At 55.0% G+C, this 20,866-nt stretch overlaps 1 protein-coding gene across 1 annotated transcript in view; it reads left to right on the top strand.

Annotated features, from left to right (window-relative positions):
• SRL (sarcalumenin) overlaps window positions 1-20,866 on the top strand; it is a gene marked incomplete at both ends in the record, with an annotated part of 33,551 nt that overhangs the window by 6,685 nt on the left and 6,000 nt on the right. Inside the window, 3 exons of the mRNA XM_079719263.1 lie at window positions 16,244-17,224; window positions 18,903-19,004; window positions 20,341-20,436. Coding sequence (XP_079575389.1) covers window positions 16,244-17,224; window positions 18,903-19,004; window positions 20,341-20,436 — 1,179 coding nt within the window. The remainder of the gene's footprint in view (window positions 1-16,243; window positions 17,225-18,902; window positions 19,005-20,340; window positions 20,437-20,866) is intronic.

Below are 20,866 nucleotides of genomic sequence, written 5' to 3'. Positions count from 1 at the left end.
GGGCAGGGTTTCGGCTACACTGGGAGGAAGGGGACCATTGCTGGACTGTGAGCTGCAAGAGGACAGGGCTGTGCATTTGTTTAATTTGCTCACCACTCCATTACCAACACTTAGCACAGCACTGGGCTCACTGGAGGCACTTGACAATGTCTGATGAATGAGGAGGCAGAGACAGTGGAGTATCTGAAGATGTGATCAAAGCCAGGAGTGGGGGAGCTCGGAGCATTGCGCTGGCAGGAACAGGCTGACACTGGCTCTGGCTAGATCGTGGGGCTCCTGTTTGGGGAGATCAGACCACCCTGATGGGTTGGAGCCCATTTGGAAGGGCCTTGAATGCCAAGCCAAGTGGCTGTCTCCCTAGCCCTCAGCATACTCTAGCCTGCTCCCCTTCCAGTGAGCCCCTCCCCTTCCCCTCCCTCTCAGATATTTTTGGATACTTCTAGAGTGGGGACTGTATTTTGAGCTCAAACAGGTGCAGGCAAAGTCTGGCCTGGAGTTCTGGGCCCGCAGGAATTGGGTTGCACTGGGAGATCAGCCCACAACCAGGCCAGGGGAGAGCCCTGGGGTTTGGGAGCAAACCCTCCCTCCCCCACCGGGTCGCTGCCAAAACTGCGGCTCCTGGTTCTCCTCCAAGTGGCCATTCATCTGCCTCCCATAGAATTTTCCCTAGATGGCAATAGGTGAGGACAAAGCCATCGCCTTGATCACTAGGTCTCTGAAGTGCATCTGATTCCATAGCTGCCTGCCCTGTACACGTGCACTCACCAGAGAGGCTTTCAGCCACTGCTGGTTACTTGGTTTTTCCTGAATTTCCTTCTGCCCTTTGTTCCAAGGATCAGGTAATAGAAGATCGCTTATTTCTCTAGCTCATCCCAGGAGGTGAAGACACCAGGAATCTCCCTGGGACCTGGGAAGGGGTCTGGACAAACTGGTGAGGGGTCACAGCCCTCGCCGTGGCCTGGGGGAGCCCATCCTGGCCTCAGGCTCCCAGCAGAAAGAGCCTGGGTCCCAGCTGTGACAGGAACAGAAGTCCTGTGGCGAATCCACCTCCTTCTCCTGTCTTTTCCTGCCTCAGTTTTGTTTTTGAGTGGATAGTTAAGGCCAGTGGCCTCTCCACCCAGACCCCCCTTCCCCGAGGCTGCCCACATGTGTGCCTGGGGTGGGGGTGGCATGCACTCTGGGACTTGAGGACAGAGCAAGCCCTGGCATTGTCACAATTCGCCACCAAGCCCCTTACCATCTCTGCACCTGTTTCCTTGCCCGTAAAACAGGATAATAATACTTGCCCTATTTACAGCATGGGGTTGTTATATGACTAAAATAAGAAAATGGTTATTGGATGCTTAGGATGTTTTTCGATCTCAGACGCTTTTTAAGGTTAAAAGGACTGTGACAATGAGTACAGGGTCTCGCTGCAGACAGTATTCCTGTAGATTGACATCTGCCTCTGGTTTCCTCAAATATCATGAAACTTGGACAACTCGGGGAATCCATCAACACATCTGCCCCTTCTCAGCACTGTTAATATCCTCGGGATTCTCTGTCCTCAGAAAGCTTACAAGCAAGGAGGGGAGGCTGTCCCCGCTCATGATAGGAGTAGGGAACCATATAAGGCAGATGTAATCAGGGGCTAAAAATAAGTAGTCAGACCTTGCCGGGGGAGGGGGAGCAGGGGACGGGGCTGGGGCCCTGGGGCTGGTGAGCATGACCAAGTTAGCAAGAGAGGGGCCGGGAAGCTCTTGTAGGGCTGAGTTAGGTATTGGTTCCTACATTATTTTCCTGGGGCTGCCATAACAAATGACTCCAAACTGGGTGGCTTCAAACAACAGAAATGTATTCTCTCCCAGTCTGGAGGCCAGAAGACTGAAATCAAGGTGTGGGCAGGGCCGCGCTCCCTCTGGAGGCTCCTGGGGAGGATTCTTCCTGCCAGCTTCTGGTGGGTCCTCAGGCCTAGCTTCCTTGGCTGGTGGGTGCATCTCTCCAATCTGTGCCTCTGTCCTCACATGGCCTCTTCTCTGTGTGTCTCCTCCTCTTTTTTTTTTTTTTTTAATATATATATGTATATTTTAATTAATTTATTTATTTTTGGCTGCGTTGGGTCTTCGTTGTTGCACACTGGCTTTCTCTAGTTGCAGCGAGCGGGGGCTACTCTTCGTTGAGGTGCGCGGGCTTCTCGTTGTGGTGGCTTCTCTTGTTGCGAAGCACGGGCTCTAGGAGCGCAGGCTTCAGTAGTTGTGGCACATGGGCTCAGTTGCTTCGCAGCATGTGGGATCTTCCCAGACCAGGGCTCAAACCCGTGTCCCCTGCATTGGCAGGTGGATTGTTAACCACTGTGCCACCAGGGAAGCCATCTCCTCCTCTTATAAGAGCACCAGTCATTGGATTCAGCGCCCACCCTAATCCAGTATGACCTCATCCTGACTAATTACCTCCACACAGACCCTATTTCCAAATCATATCACATCCTGAGGTTCCAGATGGGACGCTCTTGAACCACTACGGTTCCTTAGCCCTGGACCCAGGCTGCTGAGCAGTTGCTGGCTATGAACAGATTGTTCTCGTCTCTCTCCCAGGTGGTCGCACCTGTTTCCTTGGTCCTCTCTCGGGCCCCACTGCCTATGCGATTGCACCAGGGGCTAATCTGGAGCTCTGCTGACACTCCCTGGACAAGTGTGTTGAATGAATGGATGGACAGCTGGCCAGGGGCAGGGGATTCCAGGAGCAGCACCTAGCCTAGCGGTGGTGCTGGGGAGGACACTGGGGAGAATTTTCCAGGAATAAGCATGTGCTGAGGGCAGGGGGTCTGGTTTCTGGCTGGTCGTGTGATGGGGAGAGTGGTGAGCTGAGAACCCAGAAACTCTCCTGGGGAGTGAGCGCCAGCACCCAGCCCCACACTGTCTCCTACGTGCTCGGCAGGGGAGGAGCAGGATGCAGGCCCCTCCTACTACTCTGCAGACGCCACTTGGAGAAAGAACTTCCTGTTGACCCTCTGCCGCCATCCACAAAGGGTCCACCTCTCGGCTTCTGCCTTCCTACGCTCTCCTTGCCGGCAGGAGCCCCTAGCTGGAAGGTGTCTGGGTCTCCTCACAGCGGAGTTAGGGGTCCCCAACCCAGAGACTGGGGTGTCGGCAAGCTCTGGGAGCTGGTGACTGTGGCTCTGTGGCACTCTCTGTGGTTTGTCCTGGCTCTGGAGGAGCGCAGGGGTGGGGGCAGGTCTCCAGGGGCCCCTTGTCTTTCCAGAAATGCTCACCAGTGAATCCAGTTTGCACCCAAAATGCCCTACCCCCCCCCCCCACCCCAGGAGCTCCTACGATGAGCCCCCGGGGTCCACATCCCTGCCTGGCACTGAAACTCTGCCACCAGGAAGCGAGTTCTCTCTTCCTGCCTGCCCGCCACCCCTCCAATTAGCTGCTATTTCTTTAAGGGGAGGATCTTTATATTTAGGAATCCAGATCGTGGTTATCACAGCAACCTCCTGAGCTGGTAAGGCAGATACTCCTAGGACCCTTTGATCACAAAATAATAGGACTGGGCAGGTAAAGTGACCCCGCCCATGGGTACTTTTCTGGTTCTGAATCCTGGTCCTGAATCTCCTGTCTTCTGGAACTTTGAACTTTCTGAGTTAAGGGAAGGCCTCATGTTTTGCCACCATCCATCCATCCATCCATCCAATGGCTGTTCAGATGCTGGGATACAAAAATCTCTGATAGACAGGAAACCAGATAAGTAAGTTATCTAGTTCATTAGACATTTATAGGTGCAGCTGACAAAGAGACTAGGATGGAAAGAGGGGAAGGTGCGTTGGGAGGTAGCCTCCCCAGGGTGGCTGGGAGGCCTGGCAGAGAAGGTGACCAGAAGCCAAGACTCAGGGGAGGAGGGGAGAGAGCTAGGCAGTTATGTGGGGAGCATTCCCAGCAGAAAGCACAGCACAGGGAGGAAGGGGGGCCTGACGCTCCCCGGAAGAGCAAAGCAAAGAGACAGAGACTGGTGGGGGTGGGCAGCGTTGGAGGGTGTGTGCAGAGGGGGGCAAGGGGCTCAGGAAGGGGCTGTTCCACAGTCCAGGTGAGAGACAACAGCACCTGGGACCAGGGCTGGTGGGGGCGGGGGGTGGGGTGGGGGAGAAACAGTTAAATTGAGGATAGATTTTGAAGGTAGACAACAGGTTCAACTAAGGTTTTGGAGAAAGAAAAGAATTGTAGATGCTTTATGTGCTTTTTTTTTTTTGGCTGAGCCCTGGGATCTTAGTTTCCCACAGTGAAAGTGCCACATCTTAACCACTGGACCTCCAGGGATGTCCTAATGTTTTATCTTTTTTTTTTTAATTTATTTATTTTTATTAATTTATTATTTTTGGCTGTGTTGGGTCTTCATTGCTGCGTGTGGGCTTTCTCTAGTTGCAGTGAGCGGGGGCTACTCTTCGTTTCGGTGCACGGGCTTATTGCGGTGTCCTCTCTTGTTGCGGAGCACGGACTCTAGAGAGTGAGGGCTTCAGTATATGCAGCCCATGGGCTCAGTAGTTGTGGCTCGCGGGCTTTAAAGCGCAGGCACAGTAGTTGTGGCACACAGGTTTAGTTGCTCCGCGGCATGTGGGATCTTCCTGGACCAGGGCTCGAACTCGTGTCCCCTGCATTGGCAGGTGGATTCTTAACCACTGTGCCACCAGGGAAGCCCTATTTTTGGAACAACTTTGTTGAGATATAATTAATATACTCTACAATTTGCCCATTTAAAGTGTACAATTCAATAGTTTTTAGTATATTCACAGAAATGTGTAACTATCAGCACAGTCAATTTTAGAATATTTTTCTTCACCTCAAAGAGAAACCCCCGTGTCCATCAGCAGTCACTCCACCCCCTGCCCTGTTCTCCCCTGCCCAGCCTCCCATCCCCTGGCTGCCACTAATCTGCTTTCTGCCTCTGTGGGTTTCCCTGTTCTGGACATTTCATGTAAATGGAATCATGTAATATATGGTGTTTTGTGTCTGGCTTCATCCACTGAGCATCATGTCTTCAAGCTTCATCCACCATGTAGCCTGTGTCAGTGCTTCATTTCTTTCTTTTTTCTTTTCTTTTTTTTTTTGCGGTACGTGAGCCTCTCACTGTTGTGGCCTCTCCCGTTGCGGAGCACAGGCTCCGGACGCGCAGTCTCAGTAGCCATGGCTCACGGGCCCAGCCGCTCCGCGGTATGTGGGATCCTCCCGGACTGGGGCACGAACCCATGTCCCCTGCATCGGCAGGCGGACTCTCAACCACTGCGCCACCAGGGAAGCCCCTTCATTTCTTTTTATGGCTGATAATATTCCACTGTATGGATGGACCACATTTTGTTTATCCATTCATCCATTGATGAACATTTGGGTTGTTTCCACTTTTTGGTTATTGTGAATAATGCTGCTGTGAACATCGGCGTATATGTTCTTGTGTGGAGATGTGTTTTGGTGAGAGTTTATCCTATCAGTAGAAGTTCCGTATACTTTTCTAGTAGTATCCAGCTTTCAGAATTCCATCACATGTCATTTAAGCCTCCCACCCTCTGACACGCAATAGGTGCTCCATCAGTAGCAGTGGAATGAAGGCAGAACGAATCTGGAGGTGGGGAGGCTGCATATTTTTCTCTTCTGTCTTATTACTGATGAAACAGGGACAGAAAGCTAAAATGCTTGTTCGAGGCCCACCTGCTGATTAGGGGAGCAAATTCGGGTCCTGACTCTGTCCTTCTCTTTTCTTCTTCCTCCCCAGAGCCACAGAGTTTCCAGGGCTTCCCCCCCGAACCTGCAGCTCTGCCTGGCCACTGGGGTTCCATCCCAGGGGTAAGGACTTCCCACCCTTTTGTGCTCTCCTTCCAGAAATATCCCCTGGAAGGGTAGCAAGGCCAGTTAGACCCCAGACCCACGATGTTCTTGGAGCTCATGGGCATCAGCCCTGCTGGCCGCCTGTGGCCTTGGAGATGGGCCGTTGCCTGGGATGGGGAGCCAGGGGCAAGCCTGCTACAGCCTCCTGCAGGGAGGCTCCACTACGCCACCAGGGAAGTCCTGAGCATGATTTCTTAAAGAATGCCGCAGGCGTCTATTGTGTGAGTCTTGGTGCTCAGAGCTTTCTCAGGCTCTTCTGTGGGGTGTAAAGAGATAATAGGCCTACCTCCTGCCCTGGAGGGGGTGACAACCTAGAAGGGAAGGAAGGACACCCTCCTCTGCCCCGCCAGCACACACAGGTCACAGCCACACAGGGCAGGAGCTGCGTCGCCTGGCTCAGTGTGGACAGTTGTGGACACTGAGTCAGCTGAGGTCAGGGGGACCCGTGTAGCCTGGGGTAGTGAGGCCCAGGAGATGTCGTGGGGAGGTGGGACATAGCTGGTTTAAGGGACCGGGTGCGGCTGGATCCGCAGGAAGCAGAGGGCGACCCAGGCATGTGGTGATGTGGCCGTCAGCAGACCTGTTACAGGTTGGATTGTGTCTCCCGAGAAGATATGCTGCGACCTGTTTTGGAAATAGGGTTGTTGCAGATGTAGTTAGTCTGACTGGTGTCCTTAGAGGAAAAGGAGAAGAGACACAGAATAGAGGCACAGGGAGAAGGCCACATGTGACGGAGGCAGAGACTGGAGACACCCGTTAACAAGCCAAGGGTTGCTGGGAGCCACCGGAGCTGGAGGAGACAGGAAGGCACCTCCCCTAGAGCCTTTGGGGGAAACAGCACCCTGTGACACCTTGATATTGGACTTCTGGCCCCAGAACCAGGAGAAAATACATTTCTATTGCTTTAAGCCACCAGGTTGTGGCGCTTTGTTATAGCAGCTTTGGGAAAGGAATACAAGACCAGGCTCAGGCTTCAGTGCAGGGATTTGGGACTCCTATCCGGGAAGGGTGGGAGGCCCTTTGGGCAGGCAGCCTGCTGCATCCTCAGGTGCGGCCTGGCACAGCCTGCGTGGGGCCCATGGTAATGACCAGGAAGGGTCACCCTGGGGACAGCGTGTGCGGAATGTCCACTCGCTCTTGCCCCGCTCTCCATCTTGCCCTTGGCTTTAACCTTCCTCTCTCCAGAGGAGCCACAAGAACTAAGGAGTAGATGGCCCGTCTGCATGGCCACCAGGTGCTGGAGGAAGAGAAGGCTCATGCATGGTGAGAGCCTTGTCTGGTTTCAGTATTTGAAGAGACCAGATGGAGAACCCAGGGCCTCGGTGACGCTGAGCCCACCCGAGAAGGAAGCTGCTCTCGGGTTTAACTGCTTTAATGATTCCTCCCCAGGATGGGATGTCCCGAGAGGGAGCCCCCCTGGAGGGCTGAGAGGCCTGGCCTGCAGGAGGGATGGAGCCCGGGCTCCCCAGGAAAGTGGGGCCCACATGTCTGGGGTTCAGGTGTCTTGGGGATACAAACCGGAAACCAGTCTGCTTCCAGAGGAGATGTGAGATCTCTAGGACATTCCACCAGAGAGCAGCCTGGGTGTTCTAGCGTCTTTGTCTGTGGTGTCCAAGCTCTGGAGCCATAACTGAGGGTAACAGATGGATTTGCTCCAGAGGCTTTGGAAGTTTGTACTGTTCAAGGAGCAGCATGTGGGAGGTGGTCTTCTGCCCTTTCTCTGTGACCTGGACGCTGGAACACTCCTCTGGTCCTGTCTTATGACCTCTGCTGTCCTGAACTCAGAGAACTAAGAGCTGGTCTCACGCAGCTTCACAGCAAGAGAAGCCACTGCAACGAGAAGCTCGCGCACCACAACGAAGAGTAGCCCCTGCTCGCTGCAACTAGAGAAAACCCGCGCGCAGCAACAAAGACCCAATGCTGCCAAAAATAAATAAAATAAATACATTTATATTAAAAAAAAAGCATTAAAAAAAGATGAGGACTTCCCTGGTGGCGCAGTGGTTAAGAATCTGCCTGCCAATGCAGGGGACACGGGTTCGAGCCCTGGTCTGGGAAGATCCCACATGCCGCGGAGCAACTAAGCCCGTGCGCCACAACTACTGAGCCTGCTCTCTAGAGCCCATGAGCCACAACTACTGAGCCTGCGCGCCTAGAGCCCGTGCTGCACAACAAGAGAAGCCACTGCAATGAGAAACCCGTGCACCACAATGAAGAGTAGCCCCCGCTCGCCACAACTAGAGAAAGCCTGCGCACAGCAATGAAGACCCAACGCAGCCAAATAAATTAATAAATAAATACAATTAAAAAAAAAAAAAAGATGAGGTTTGGGGAGCCCATCTGTCTCAAATTTGGGGAAGCCCTTTGTGAGAGAAGGTGGAAAGATCCGGCATCTTGGCGTCTGGGTGGCAGTTTTTCTGGAAGGGTCCATGGGCCAGGCACACAGGGTGGAATATTCATGTGTTATTGCTGCCCTACCCTCTCCCCTTGGCTTGACCTTCCTCCCTAAACTCCTCTGAGAAGACCTGGTGGCGGGGGCGCCTGGGGGTGAGATCTGCTAAGGATGACGCCTCACCCCTGAGCTGGCATCGTGGGGGGAGAGCTGTGGAGGTGGGCAGAGCTGCTGGCGGTGCCAAGGTGAAGGGGCTGCGGTAGTCGGGGCATGCAGGCCGGTGTGCGAGGCCCTTCCAAGCCGTGGAAACATTAGCTCTGATTGCTGGACAAGCAAAGTGCGGCTGAGGGGGAGCTGGAGCTGCTCTCCCTTGTCTCTGGGACAGCCACAGCAGCGTCCTCGAGGCCTGAGTCGCTCCTGAAGGGCAGACTGTTTTGCTCCTTGCGCTCACTGGTCTTAAGGACGGTGGTGAGGCCACATGGGCAACTCGAGTGGCCTATCTCCCATCGTGGTGCCTGTTCCCAGAGCGGGGAAGGGCCCTCACCTGTTCTCACACAGATGTGGCCCCTGATATGCCTTTTTATTGGGGTGAAGTGCAGGGTCACCTCACTTTAATAGCTGGATGGGAGGAGCCCGGGAGGCAGAAGACAGAGGGGGAGGCGAGTGTGGCTGCGGAAGTTTCTGGGTGAGTCAGGGCTGCCTGGAAGTGGGAGTCAGTGGCCGCAGGAGTTAGCCTGGGGCTGAGGAGGCCGAGGTCTGGGCCCGGGAGTGTTGGTAGCTCAGGTCTGTGTCCTGACCCAGGCCAGCGGGAACCATGGAGAGCTGGGCCACCCCCAGGCGCCCACAGCTCCTTGTCTGAGCTGCTTCCAGCTGGAAGAAAGGGAGAAGGACCCCGGGCAGAAAGACCTCGCCTGGCCCACTGACTGACCCCCAGAAACGGGGGGTTGAGGGGAGTAGGGTGCAGGTGAGCCAGCTCGGTTCCTGTCCGAAGCTCATTCTGTTTTTGGCCTGGCATCTCTGCTCTTCTAGGAAATTATTATTATCATACCTGACATTCGTAGAATGCTTTTTTTTTTTTTTTGACCATGTGACGTGCAGAATCTTAGTTCCCCGACCAGGGATTGAACCCAGGTCCCGGCACTGAAAGTGCCGAGTCCTAACCACTGGACCACTGGGAAATTCCCCGTAGAATGTTTTTAAACATTGTCTGATGTTTAAAATACTCCGAAGGCGTTGGCAAAGCAGGTATCATTCTCTGCGTTTTATGGGTGAATGGAGCTGGGTGTGGGGAGTGAGGGGCAGCCCATGTACTAACCTGCATGGCAGTGAGGAAGGCTCCAAGGAGCAGAGCCCAGCTCTCCTGGCTTCTGACGGTGTCCAGAGAGACCAGTGTGGCTCTGGGTCTCGCGGCAAAGGGAAGCCCTGAGACGTGGGCCTGGCCCAGGAAGGTGTCAGATCTGGTTCCTGAGCTCGAGAACCAAGCCAGCTTCCTGCCACTTCCCTGGCTCGGGGAGGAGGTGGGTCTGTGTCATTGCTCCCCCACACCTGCCAAGCCCATGATGGCTCTGACCTGAACCCAAGGCGTTTGTCTGACCGCGACCTTGGGGAGCCACACTCCTTTAGCCCCCAGTGGGTTGCTCCCTGCCTGGTACCCCAAAGTTAGACCATCAGCCCTCCCAGAGGTGGTCCTCGAGCTCCCAGGGAAGTTGTTTCTTCGGGTGAGGAGGTGGAGGTGGGGGAAACCACCCGCCTGCCTCAGCCTGTCTCAGAATCCAACTTGCATCCCTCCCTCCTTCCTTTTCCTTCCCACCCACCTCGGCCCCTCTGAATGGAGGAAGTATTGCCAACGACTCCTGCAAGGATCTGTGCTCACTTCAGGCAGGGAAAGCCGAGCATCCCTTTAATATCGAGTCACACCCAGGGCTTAGGGCTTAATGTTTTGCTTCTTCCAAAGGTACTTGCCTTTTAAAAGTGAGTACTCACCCATATTCATGGATCCTCCGGGCGTCAGTGCTGAGCATGTGTGTACACCATGGCTGTGGGATCCCGGGCGACTTCTCTGTGTACCTCCCAAACCAAGAATTCCCAGGAATTAGGGGTGGGGAAGGGGGATGGAGTTATTCTGTCAATCTCTGGACTTTATGGGTTAAAAACAGTTGTCTTGAAGTCTTGAACATCCTTTTCAAAGGGAGGAAGAAGAGGGTAGGCAGAGAAGTCGCTGTCCGTCTGAGGCTGACTCACCCCCTCTCATTTTGGGGTGGGCGGGAGAGTGGCCAGATGCTGGGACAGCTCAAGAGACCCGGAACTGGTGGAGAGCTGGGTTCCAGAACCAGCCCACTGCTAACTAGCCTAACTAGCCCTGTGGTCTTGGGATAATCACTTATCAGAGTTTTAGGATCCTGATCAGTGAAATTAAACCAGTTTGTCCGTGAGGAGGTCCTTTTTGACCCCCATCCCATGGTTCCCACTGACTTCTGCCACATCATTGTGTCCTATCCCCTGGGTGAATTATTCTGGGGCTAGAGTCCAGCCCGGGACAAGCTGTCTTGGTGGGATTAGCCTTGACTTTAGGAGCTTGGCCAGGAAGCCAAAGAACCTTCTGCGAATGGCTGCCTGCTCTCCTTGTCTGGGGGGAGGAGAGAGGGGCCCACAGAACGGTGAGGGAGAGGGTCTCAGGGTCCCAGAAGGGGGTAGGCACTTCCCTCCTAAGTTCCTTTTCAGCATCAGCGTCTGTAAAGCCATCTGAAGACTCATCCAAGTGGTGAAGAAACAAGGGGCTCTGAGCAGTGAACATTTACTCTATAAATAAGGCCAAGAAAGAATGTGATGCCAGAGGGGTCGCTGCCATTGGCTCAGTCCAGGAGTGCTCAGGGACAGGATCTAGAACACGGAGGGGTTGGGCTGCCGCTCTGGCCTCATGAACTTTGATTCTGAAGTGCCCTCCACTGCATCTCAGGCACCGCAGGTGAGACGTCCAAGTGTCTGGGCAGAGGACAGCCTGATGAAAGACGGGGGACTCCCTGGACGACCAGACCACTGTTCCTGACTCCCAGGGACAGGTGTGTCCAGAGGTAGAAGTGGAAAGTGATTGTACCACCAGGATTCTTTTTTTTTTTTTTTTTTTTTTACTGATGACGCATCTGCATCATCATGTATGAGTAATGGTGTATTCTACCTGTGTGTGACTTTGGACTCAATGGTTTCAGTTCAAACGGATGAGAAGTCACGTCGACAGATGCTTGGAAACATGCACTAAGGAGACTTGGAAGGTTGGAACTGAGTCTACATTCTGGTCCGTGAAGAGGTCGGCCAAAGCAGGTCAACCAAACAAAAGATCTTGGGTGTTGACCTCTCTTCTCCTGAGGTCCCGTTCCAAACTCGAGACAGACTCCCTGACACTTGGTACTGAGGGTGACCCAGAGCAGGGATTCTCAAACTTTGGTGTTCATTAGAATCACCTTGTGAAACACCCAGATTCACACTGACCCAACCCTGGAGATGGGGCATCTGTGCCGGGAAAGCCCTGCAGGGCTCGGATGCCACTCGCTGTGGTCCAGAGAGCTCAGCTTTGTTTCTTGGCCTGAGTGCTAGCCCAGCCCTGGATGGCCTGTTGAGCCAACACTTGACTTTGCTGTGTCTGCTTCCTCATTTCAAGAGAAGTTAATAATCCTTGCTTTCCCTGCTTCAGAGGACTGCTGGGGGGGATGAAGAACATGAAGTTACTTGGGGAAGTATGAAGTTCTGTGTGAAGGTCAGATGTCATCTAGCTCTGTGCCAGGTGCATGTTTATCAGCAAAGTGAAAAGATGCTGTGATGGGGGGCTTCTTGGGCTGCTGGAGAAAATGATCAAGAGGAGGAATTTTTAGGGAAAAGGCAGGGGAGGCAGGAGAGTGGTTGTCAACCACCCCACCCCCACCCGACTTAGGCAGTGGGACAGACAGACCCAAGGAGAGCTGCTGGGCAGGAAGTACCAAGGCGGTGGCTGAACCCCAGCTCCTTCATCTCCCCTCACTCACTAGGCCCTTCCATGGAACCCTAGCATCTCATGGGACATGGTTTGCAAACCATGTGGGAGCAGAAGGAACTCTAGACTGAGGGCCATGAACTTGGGCTCTGTCCCACCTCTACCCCTGATCTTGGGCAAGTCTTTAAAGCTCCCCAGCCAGAGCTTCCTCCTCTGCAGTGGACTCACCAAGTCCCCTGGCAACTCCGCAGTAACCTGAGTCTGTACAAAAGTGTTTGGGAAGAGTTAGGAGCTGGAAAAAAGTCCAGTGTTTGGTGGTGGAGAGAGGAGAGAGGAACTGAGCTTGAGGTTTCCTGCTAAGGCTGTGGGAGGGTGGGGGAGCAGCTGAATGGTTGACCCCCCACCCCCCAGAGAAAGGCTGATGGCAGAGGGGGCATCAGGAGAGAAAGCAGAGCCAGTGTATGCCGTGCTTTGCCTGGGGCACCAGCCTGTCAGGCTCAGGGGCCTTCCCATGATCGCCGAGGCTGAGCTGGGGACTTGCTATTCACGTACCCTGTCCAGGGCCTGGGCGGCTGCCTTGACATTAGCACATACAGTGCAGTACTATGTGTCCTGGGGTAGACTGAGGTTCATCTTACCAGGCTCTCACACTGGCCAGCATGTCCTGGGTCCTCTGCGTCCCCCACCCCTCCTCCGGGGCCGCTAGGGGGCTTCAGCAAGACCCTAGGGAGGCCAGAGTGGGTGGTAAGACACTGGGTTTGATTTCACAGAATTGAACTGAGTTTAACTGGAGGCTCTTGAAGCCTCTGACTGCCTCCTGGAGGAGAGATTGGGCCCAATGGCACAGCTGCTTCCTGGGGATTGAACTCTGGGGACCCAATGGCATGGCTTGTTCCATTGAGAGACTTTCTGTCAGAGAAGTTATTTTTAGCCTGGGAAGGAAGGTCACAGGGCATGAAACCATCACCCTGGGTTTTTTTTTCACTCCAAATTGCTTAGACGAAGGGCAAGGGCAGCTTGGCACTACGTCATAAAAACCAGGGAAGAGTAATGGATGTAAATGTGTATACACACATGTACCCACTTGACTTGCTGTCCAGGGCCCAGGCGTGGAAATACACAACAGTGAGAAGGTCACGTATACATCCAAAGTCTGGGGTCCTTATCTCCCTTCAGAGATGGATGCAGCTCTCTCACCCCCACCAGGACAGATGGTATTTGACAATATTAGAAATACCACAGGCAGTCAGACCCACAGTCTGTTCAGCCCGGTATCACCACCAGCAACGACACCATCAAAATCACTATCACCATTATCATCATCACCACCATCATCACCATAATCAACACCATCAAAATCACTATCACCACCATCATCAACAACATTAATAGTAGAGGGTGACAGGGCCTGTTGGGAAGGGCTGGATTCCCTAGAGGAGAATCCTTGACCACTGCTATTTCAAGGTCAAATGCAAAGGCCTGTTGACCCATCCAATTTGGGAGCCTCCAGTGGGCACGTGAGTGGGGAGGGGCCAAGAGCAGAAACCTTGGGGTCAGGACAATTTGGCTGAGCAGAGGTTTGCAGCTTTGGCTGCATGTTAGAATTGCTCCCCAATTTTTTTTGTGGGGGGCAAAGTTCTGATGCTGGGGCTACACCCTGGACTAATTCAATCAGAACCTCTGAGGAGGGGGAGAGGAGTGGGGATCGAGAACCAGGTGATCCCAATACACAGTCAGTGTCAAGAACCACTGGTTCAGAGGCAGTTTTCTGAGCTCATGTAGACTGTGCTTCTCAAACTGTAATATGCAACAAATGAATTGTTAAAATGCAGATTCTGATTCAGTGGTTCTAGGCTGGGGCCTGAGAGTCTGCATCTCTACCAGGCTCCCAGGCCCCTGGACCACACGCTGAGTAGCACAGGGGAGTGGGGGGGAGTAGGATGGGGTAGGGGGCAGGGTAGAACCCTTCTGTAGGGTCAGGCAATCTCCTCGGCAGCTCTGGAGTTAAATGGCCTCAGCCAGTTGCTAGCTGTGTGATGTTGGGCAAGGCATTCAGTGCCTCTAATTCCAGTCCTCTCATCTGTAAAATGGGGATGAGTAAGACTTGTTTTACAGAAGTAAGCAAGTTGAGAAAGATCAAGTAAGTTCATGTTTTATACATAAAGTGCTCAAGCATTGCCTGGCCCACTGAATAATTGTACAAATGTATCTCACATATATCTTGCTGCTCAGAGGCCTGTCAATCTCTTGGGTTATACCAAATTCCTGCCATAAGATTTTTTTCCAGAGGTTGTCGGGGGTGGGAGGTGGGGGAGGTAGACATGCAAGCAAAGGAATCAGGACTTACAGGTATTCAGTGGTAATGAAAGAAAATTTTAATGAGTAACCTCCAGCTCCCCCACTAAGGGACCAGGAATTCCTATTGTACCCAGATCTCCCCATGGACCTCTTCATAGCACTTTCTGGGGGTCAGGCAGGGTCCCAGCTCTGGGAACAGAGGGAGGATTAAGCCTTGGTTCCTGCAATCCAGGAGTCAGAGAGGGCGCATGCAGGGAGGGGCGAGGTACCAGCGGGAAGGGGTTCCTCTATGCTCCCCTCAACACAGCGTAGCATGGAAGGCCTGGACAAGGAGCGGGCAGTTCTGGGTTCCACTTGCCCTCTAGCTGCCTGGTGTCTTGGGCAAATCAAAGACTTTCTCTAGACCTTCACCTCTGAAACCTGGCTGACAGTAATAAGGGAGGTGACTGTGGTCACAAATGTGAAGGTTGTTGGGGGAAGTGTTATATCAACATGTGGACTCCTTTATAATAAAAGGCACCCAAACTTCCCATCCTTCTGAATTTGATAGCAGGTTGTATCTGTGAGGGTTAATGAGAAAGTATTTGTTCCTGGCCCCTGGAGGCTTCCCCAGCTTTCAGGGAACAAGGGAGTGGGTACCCCGAGGCAGAAGGGGTAGGTACCCCCAAGAAGTGGCTTTTCTTTATGGGAGGCAGAGCTGGGCCTGAGAGAGGAGGCGCTGTACCCAGCAGGGAGGAGGGATGCTGCTTCCTCAGAAAGAGTCCTGTGAATCAAGGGAGACCTAGGGATGTCTCAGCTACCCTGAGGCAGGGCACCCACGGTCCCGTCCCCTCATCCCCATGTGTCAGCGATGTTCCCCCCCTCTGTGGGTCTCCTCCTTAAATAGGTCCCAACCTGGGTGGGAGGGGGCAGAAGGGTTAGGCCCCACACTCCCTTTTGACCCCATTGTTCAAATAAATCACACTTGTCCCTTGACAGAGGCATCTGACACAGACTGGGCCCCTTCCTGCCCTCTGCTTTGCTCTCCCAGTGCCCTTGGCTCTCCCAGTAAAGCTCTGGGCCCTTAGAAGGGGATCCCCTCAGGAGGGGTTCGCTAAGGCCACCAGGAAGCCCAGGCCTGCCCGTTTTGTGTATCTCTTCCTCCTCAGGCCATGTCCCCACTAATCTTAGGTAGAGAGGCCAGCAAATGCCTGCCCTTAAGGGGACAGAATTGGATGTGTGACTTAAGGTTGAGAGCCACAAGTAATCCCCTAAGTGCTCCGCCCCTTAAGCTAAGAGGATCTGGCCAGCACACACCTGTTTTCACTACTTTGTTGGTAGCAATATAAAAAGCACGCTGGTTAATGACTCTAGGAACTGATGAGGGGTGGGGTGGACATGCATCTGTCCTATCCTGGAAAGATCTCCGGGTAAGCCAGGCTGCACGTGCCTGCCCGCAAGGCTGAGGAAGGGCTGGAAGGGCTCGCCCAACTTCCATCCCCACGGGGAGGCTGGAGAGGCAGGGTCAGGGGCGGGGCTCGGGGTGGGTCAGCTGCTCGCTCTGAGCCACGGCTCCCATCAAGAGGGAGGCTCTGCCGGCCACGCAGGGCGGTTATGAAGACCAGGGAGGGAGGTGCCCCACAGTCCCGCTGGTCCACACCGCTCTCCTGGAGACAGGAGCTAGGCTGAGTTAGACTTTTGAGAAGCAAAGCGAGTGCCAACCCCTTGACATTTACCAATCGTGTTCTAATCATCTAGAACTGCAAGTTTCCGCCTCGGGTGGCACAGAAGATGTTGGCAGTTTGTTGGAGAATCATTTCTGTGCTGGAGACGCAAGTCTAGAGGAGAAGGAAAGGGCGCTTCAGGCAGAAGCGGCCCCTGGAGAGACGAACCTGCTCCTTCACCCCACAGATGGCAGGGAGGCTGGGGGCTCGGAGAAGACAGCCGCCGGGGCCCCCGCCACCAACGGCCTGGGCTCTGATCCCGAAGCCAGCCTCTCCAAAGCCTCAGCCTCCGAGTCAGCTCCCCCCGGGGAACCTGCGGGGTCTGGGGAGGAAGATACGGGCCAACCTGGAGCAAACGCCCTTCCCCCAGGAGGGGAGGGGGCGCCCGGGGAGGAGGGGGCGCCAGAGTTCAGCTCAGGAGAGGGCCCAGGACTGGAGACGGAAGGACAAGCTGGGAGGGGCGAGGTCCCCGAGGAAGCCGCGGAGGCGCTAGGGGACGACCCCGCGCAGGGAGCAGCAGCAGGGCCCCCAGAGCCTGAAGACTCAGGGGACTCTCCCAGCAAGGAGGTCGAGACAGGAGGGAAGGGCAACCCAGGGCCCGGTCAGGAGCCAGAATTGCCAGATGGAGTCGCGGACTTGGACGCAGAAGCCGCGGAGGGGGCGGAGGACCAGGGGGAGCCCAGCCCCAGCCCAGCGTCGGACGCGCGCGCAGAGGTGGGGGGCGCGCAGGAGGACCGCCCCGCAGAGGGGATGCCCGAGGACCACGAGGACGCGGCCTCCTACGAAGAAGAGGGGGGCGAAGAATCCGAAGAGGACAGCGGCGACGGGGCTAGTTCGGAAGAAGCAGGGGGCTCCTCGGAAGAGGAAGAAGCCGGGGAGGAAGTCAGGGAAGGAGCCCAGGAAGCGGCGGGAAGCAAGAGCAGCGGGGAGGAGGGGGCCCGACCAAGCGCTGAGGAGTCGCACGCGGGGCCCGAGGGGGCCGAGGCGCAGGAGCCCAAGGAGGAGGGGCCTCAGGGTAGGGGATCCCAGGGCTGCTCCGGGCACCTCCGCGGGGAGGCGGCGTGGCGGGGGCGTGGCGGCTGCTCCGGGAATTGGGGCGGCTGCGGTCTTCCCGGAGGTCTTGTGTGTAGGGGCAGGCAAGGACCCACAGGGCGGGAGAGCCCCCAGCCAGCCCCGGGTTTGTGGGGTGGAGGCCCCATGGGGGTTGCCCGGCCCTCGGGGTGCCTTCGGGCTGTTCATTAGCCACTTATACCCACTTCGGAGGGACTCTGGAGAACCCAGAGGAACCTGATCTCGTTATAGGCCATCAGAAACTTACCGGTTAAGGTCTCTCAGTGCACTTTAACACAGACCAGTGCCTTAACCCAAAAGACGGGGTGGGGGTGGGGGGCATAGTGGCAGGATTTGAGGCCCAGAGGCAGGCTGGTGGGTGTGAGGGGGCACTGCGGGACCATGTTGGTGGGCTAGCTCCTGGGGTCTCCCCTTGAAGACTAGGCCATGTCAGGATGGTGATAAGAAACCTCAGGCTGTCTGTGACACTAATGTCCCACAGATGTCCGTCCACCTGGAGCAGCAGCAGCCTTGCTTGCTCTCAGGGCCGGGGAACGGCGGGGGGTGGGGGTGGGCAGGGCCAAAGCTGCTGGGCAACATTGGAGGCTGTAGCATCCTAGGGAGGTGTGGCCTCATCCACCGGGTACACTGACCTGGGCCAAGAACTGGCTTGTAGGATGGAGGCACTGGGGTCAATCTTCACTTTCCAACACAGGTTTCCTGGCAGAGCTTAGCTTCCACACCTGGCAGGTACACGCACTGGGGGAGCAAGCCCCTCCCCTTTCCCTGGCCTCCCAGCTCTGGATCTGATCTCAGAAAGAATCACTCTCTTGAGGTGCTGCATGAGGCACATTGCTTCTTCTCTTCTCCCTTCCCTCCTGGAACTGGTCTCCCTCTGCCCCACAGGCCAAGTCTATCCTCCTTCTATCACCTAAAATCCTTTGTGCCATCAGCCCACAGAGACAGCTGTGATGTTAGAGGCCCAGGAATGTGAGCACCCCTCCCTGGAGCCTCAGGTAGTCAGGGACATCTCCTGCTGGGTCAGAAGCAGCAGTGCTCCCGCCTCTCCCTCCCCACCCCGCTCCCCAAGACTCCCTGTAGCAGCTCTTCCTGATAAAATGCTCACTTGACCAGGCCAGTGGTTCTCTTAGAACCCAAAATGCAGACTCCTGTAAACCGCTCCTCTCAGGAAGTTTTCTAACTCCCCCTGCTAAGACTTCGTAGGCACACTTCTTAGGCCCTCCTAGCTTCTGGGACCTTTCCTTCCGTACCCACATCTCTGTCTGTAATTATATTACTCTCCAGGTTACTTCCCTCCCTCTCTCCACCAGACTGTAGAAAACTCCACAAGGGCAGAGCTGGGCCGGTTTTGGGCACCACGGCATTCACAACGCCGTGCTCCGTGCTTGGTGTATATAGTAGGTGCTCAATCAACAGTTGTTGAATACCTAAAATGGATCGAGGAGCTTAACAAGTTGAGTTTGAATTTTAAAACTCCCTCCTAGAAACAGGGCTCCTTGCAGTTGAACCTGGCAAGCCTTGGTCAGCACTTGCTCACAACCCCGCCCTTGCCCGACTGGAGGGAACCTAGAGCCACTGGCTCCTAGTTCTGCCCTAACCCTGCTCTCTGCTTCTCTCCCCAGAAGAGGCGGAAGATGTGACTGAGGAAGCCCCGCTGAGGGACCGCTCCCACATTGAGAAAACTCTGATGCTGAATGAGGACAAGCCAACTGATGACTTCTCTGGTAATCAGGGGCAGGAGCTGGGAGGTGGAGGGGCTGGGGCGGGGGGTGGGCTGTGTGGTGTGTTCGTGAGGACCTGGGCTGGGCTGGGAGAGCCCTGTGGCCAGAGGCCACGCAGCACCTGGTGGGGCATGACTGCAGCTCTGAGGCCAGCAGGCACCCCAGGCAGGAGGAGCGCCCTGGAGATGGGGGGCTTCATGGAGAAGGCTCCGTGAGCAGCATCCAAGGCTGGGGGGCTCTGGGTTGGCGGGGAGGAGGAAAGGCGATCCAAGCAGAGGGGCCAGCGAAAGGGTGAAAGGCAAATCCCAGTGCTGCTGCCTGGGGACGGTGTAGCCTCCAAGTCATGGCCAGGGAGGGTTGTTCATCACTTTGGCTTTGATTTTTTCAGTTGATAAAGCCCTCTGATGTCCAGTATTTCATTTCATTCTTGTAATAACTCAAGGCTTTCAGCTGGGCTTACTGTCTCCTCTTAATCGATGAGCTGGTGAAAGCTCAGAGCAGGGCAGGGCTTTACTCTGGCACACAGCTGGAGGTGGGCAGCTCACGGGCAGGGTTTGGAAAGACTGACCCTCGGCGGCCCCATGTTCTTCCCTCCCTGTGCCTCACCCCATGAGCCCCTTCTCCCTGGAGCCACACTCTTCTCAGGAAGATACTTGGGATGTTTGATTCCTCCCAGGGGCACCAAGGATGCGGTGAAGGGTGCAGGGCTGGGGCGGCCATGCCTCCTTGCCCTCTAAACCTAAGGCAAGCATGAGTACAGTTTGGGGGGGAAGAGAGAAGGAGATGGGGTTGCCATCTGCCATAGAAAGGCCTTCAGGTAGCTGCAGGCTGAGGCGGTGCTTCTGGACACACTGTTGAGGGGAAGGAGAACAGGGTTAGGTTAAAAAAAAAGCTCTGGGGCCTCCCTGGTGGCGCAGTGGTTGAGAGTCCGCCTGCCAATGCAGGGGATACGGGTTCGTGCCCCGGTCCGGGAGGATCCCATATGCCGCGGAGCGGCTGGGCCCGTGAGCCATGGCCGCTGAGCCTGCGCGTCCGGAGCCTGTGCTCCGCAACGGGAGAGGCCACAACAGTGAGAGGCCCGCATACCACAAAAAAAAAAAAAAAAAAAAAAAAAAAAAAAAGCTCTGGAGGCTTTCAGGGGTTGGGAGGATGCCTTTCGGTTTAAAGATTTCTGAGGGTTGAGATGTGCACCAGCTCCCCCCAGGAACACTGATGTACTGCACGGGCCCCTGCTCCCCACCAGGCGGGGCCAGAGCCGCCCTGGGGAGTGAGACGGATCCACAGCGGTGAAACCACCCGGTGAAGCCCCTGCCTGACCCTTGCCCTTCTCTGCCCCCAGTGGTGCTGCAGCGGCTTCGAAAGATCTACCACTCATCCATCAAGCCCCTGGAGCAGTCTTACAAATACAATGAGCTTCGGCAGCACGAGATCACAGGTACCTCTAGTGTCCGGAGGTCGGAGGTCGGGCCTATACCTCTGACTGTCCACACTTCCCTGAGCCCTCAAGGGGAGTTCTCCTGAGTTATCAGGGAGGGGCAGAGACCTCAGTGGCACGAACCATCCTTTCCCAGCAGGTGTGCCCCTTAATTTGCACAGGGCTTTATGGGAGAACAAGTGTTTCATCTGTGAACGTTCATGCAGGCAGTTTTGGTTTCCAAGGATGGAGATGCCAACTTCCATCCCTCCTGTGCTCAAGAGCCACGAAGGGCTCCCCATTCACATACAGGTCGTGTCTTCAGTCCCCTGATTGGCCTAGAATCCTTCCCTCCTCCTAATGGCTTCTCAACTCAACTTCCCTCGGGTCTGGATTCTTTCAAAAATTGATTTTCAAAATCATAAAAATAAAAGTTCTGTGCAAAATAGTA

This window comes from Hyperoodon ampullatus (assembly GCF_949752795.1).
Source record: "Hyperoodon ampullatus genome assembly, chromosome: 14".
In the NCBI taxonomy this organism is placed as follows: Eukaryota; Metazoa; Chordata; class Mammalia; order Artiodactyla; family Ziphiidae; genus Hyperoodon; species Hyperoodon ampullatus.
This window is presented reverse-complemented; position numbering and strand designations above follow the sequence as displayed.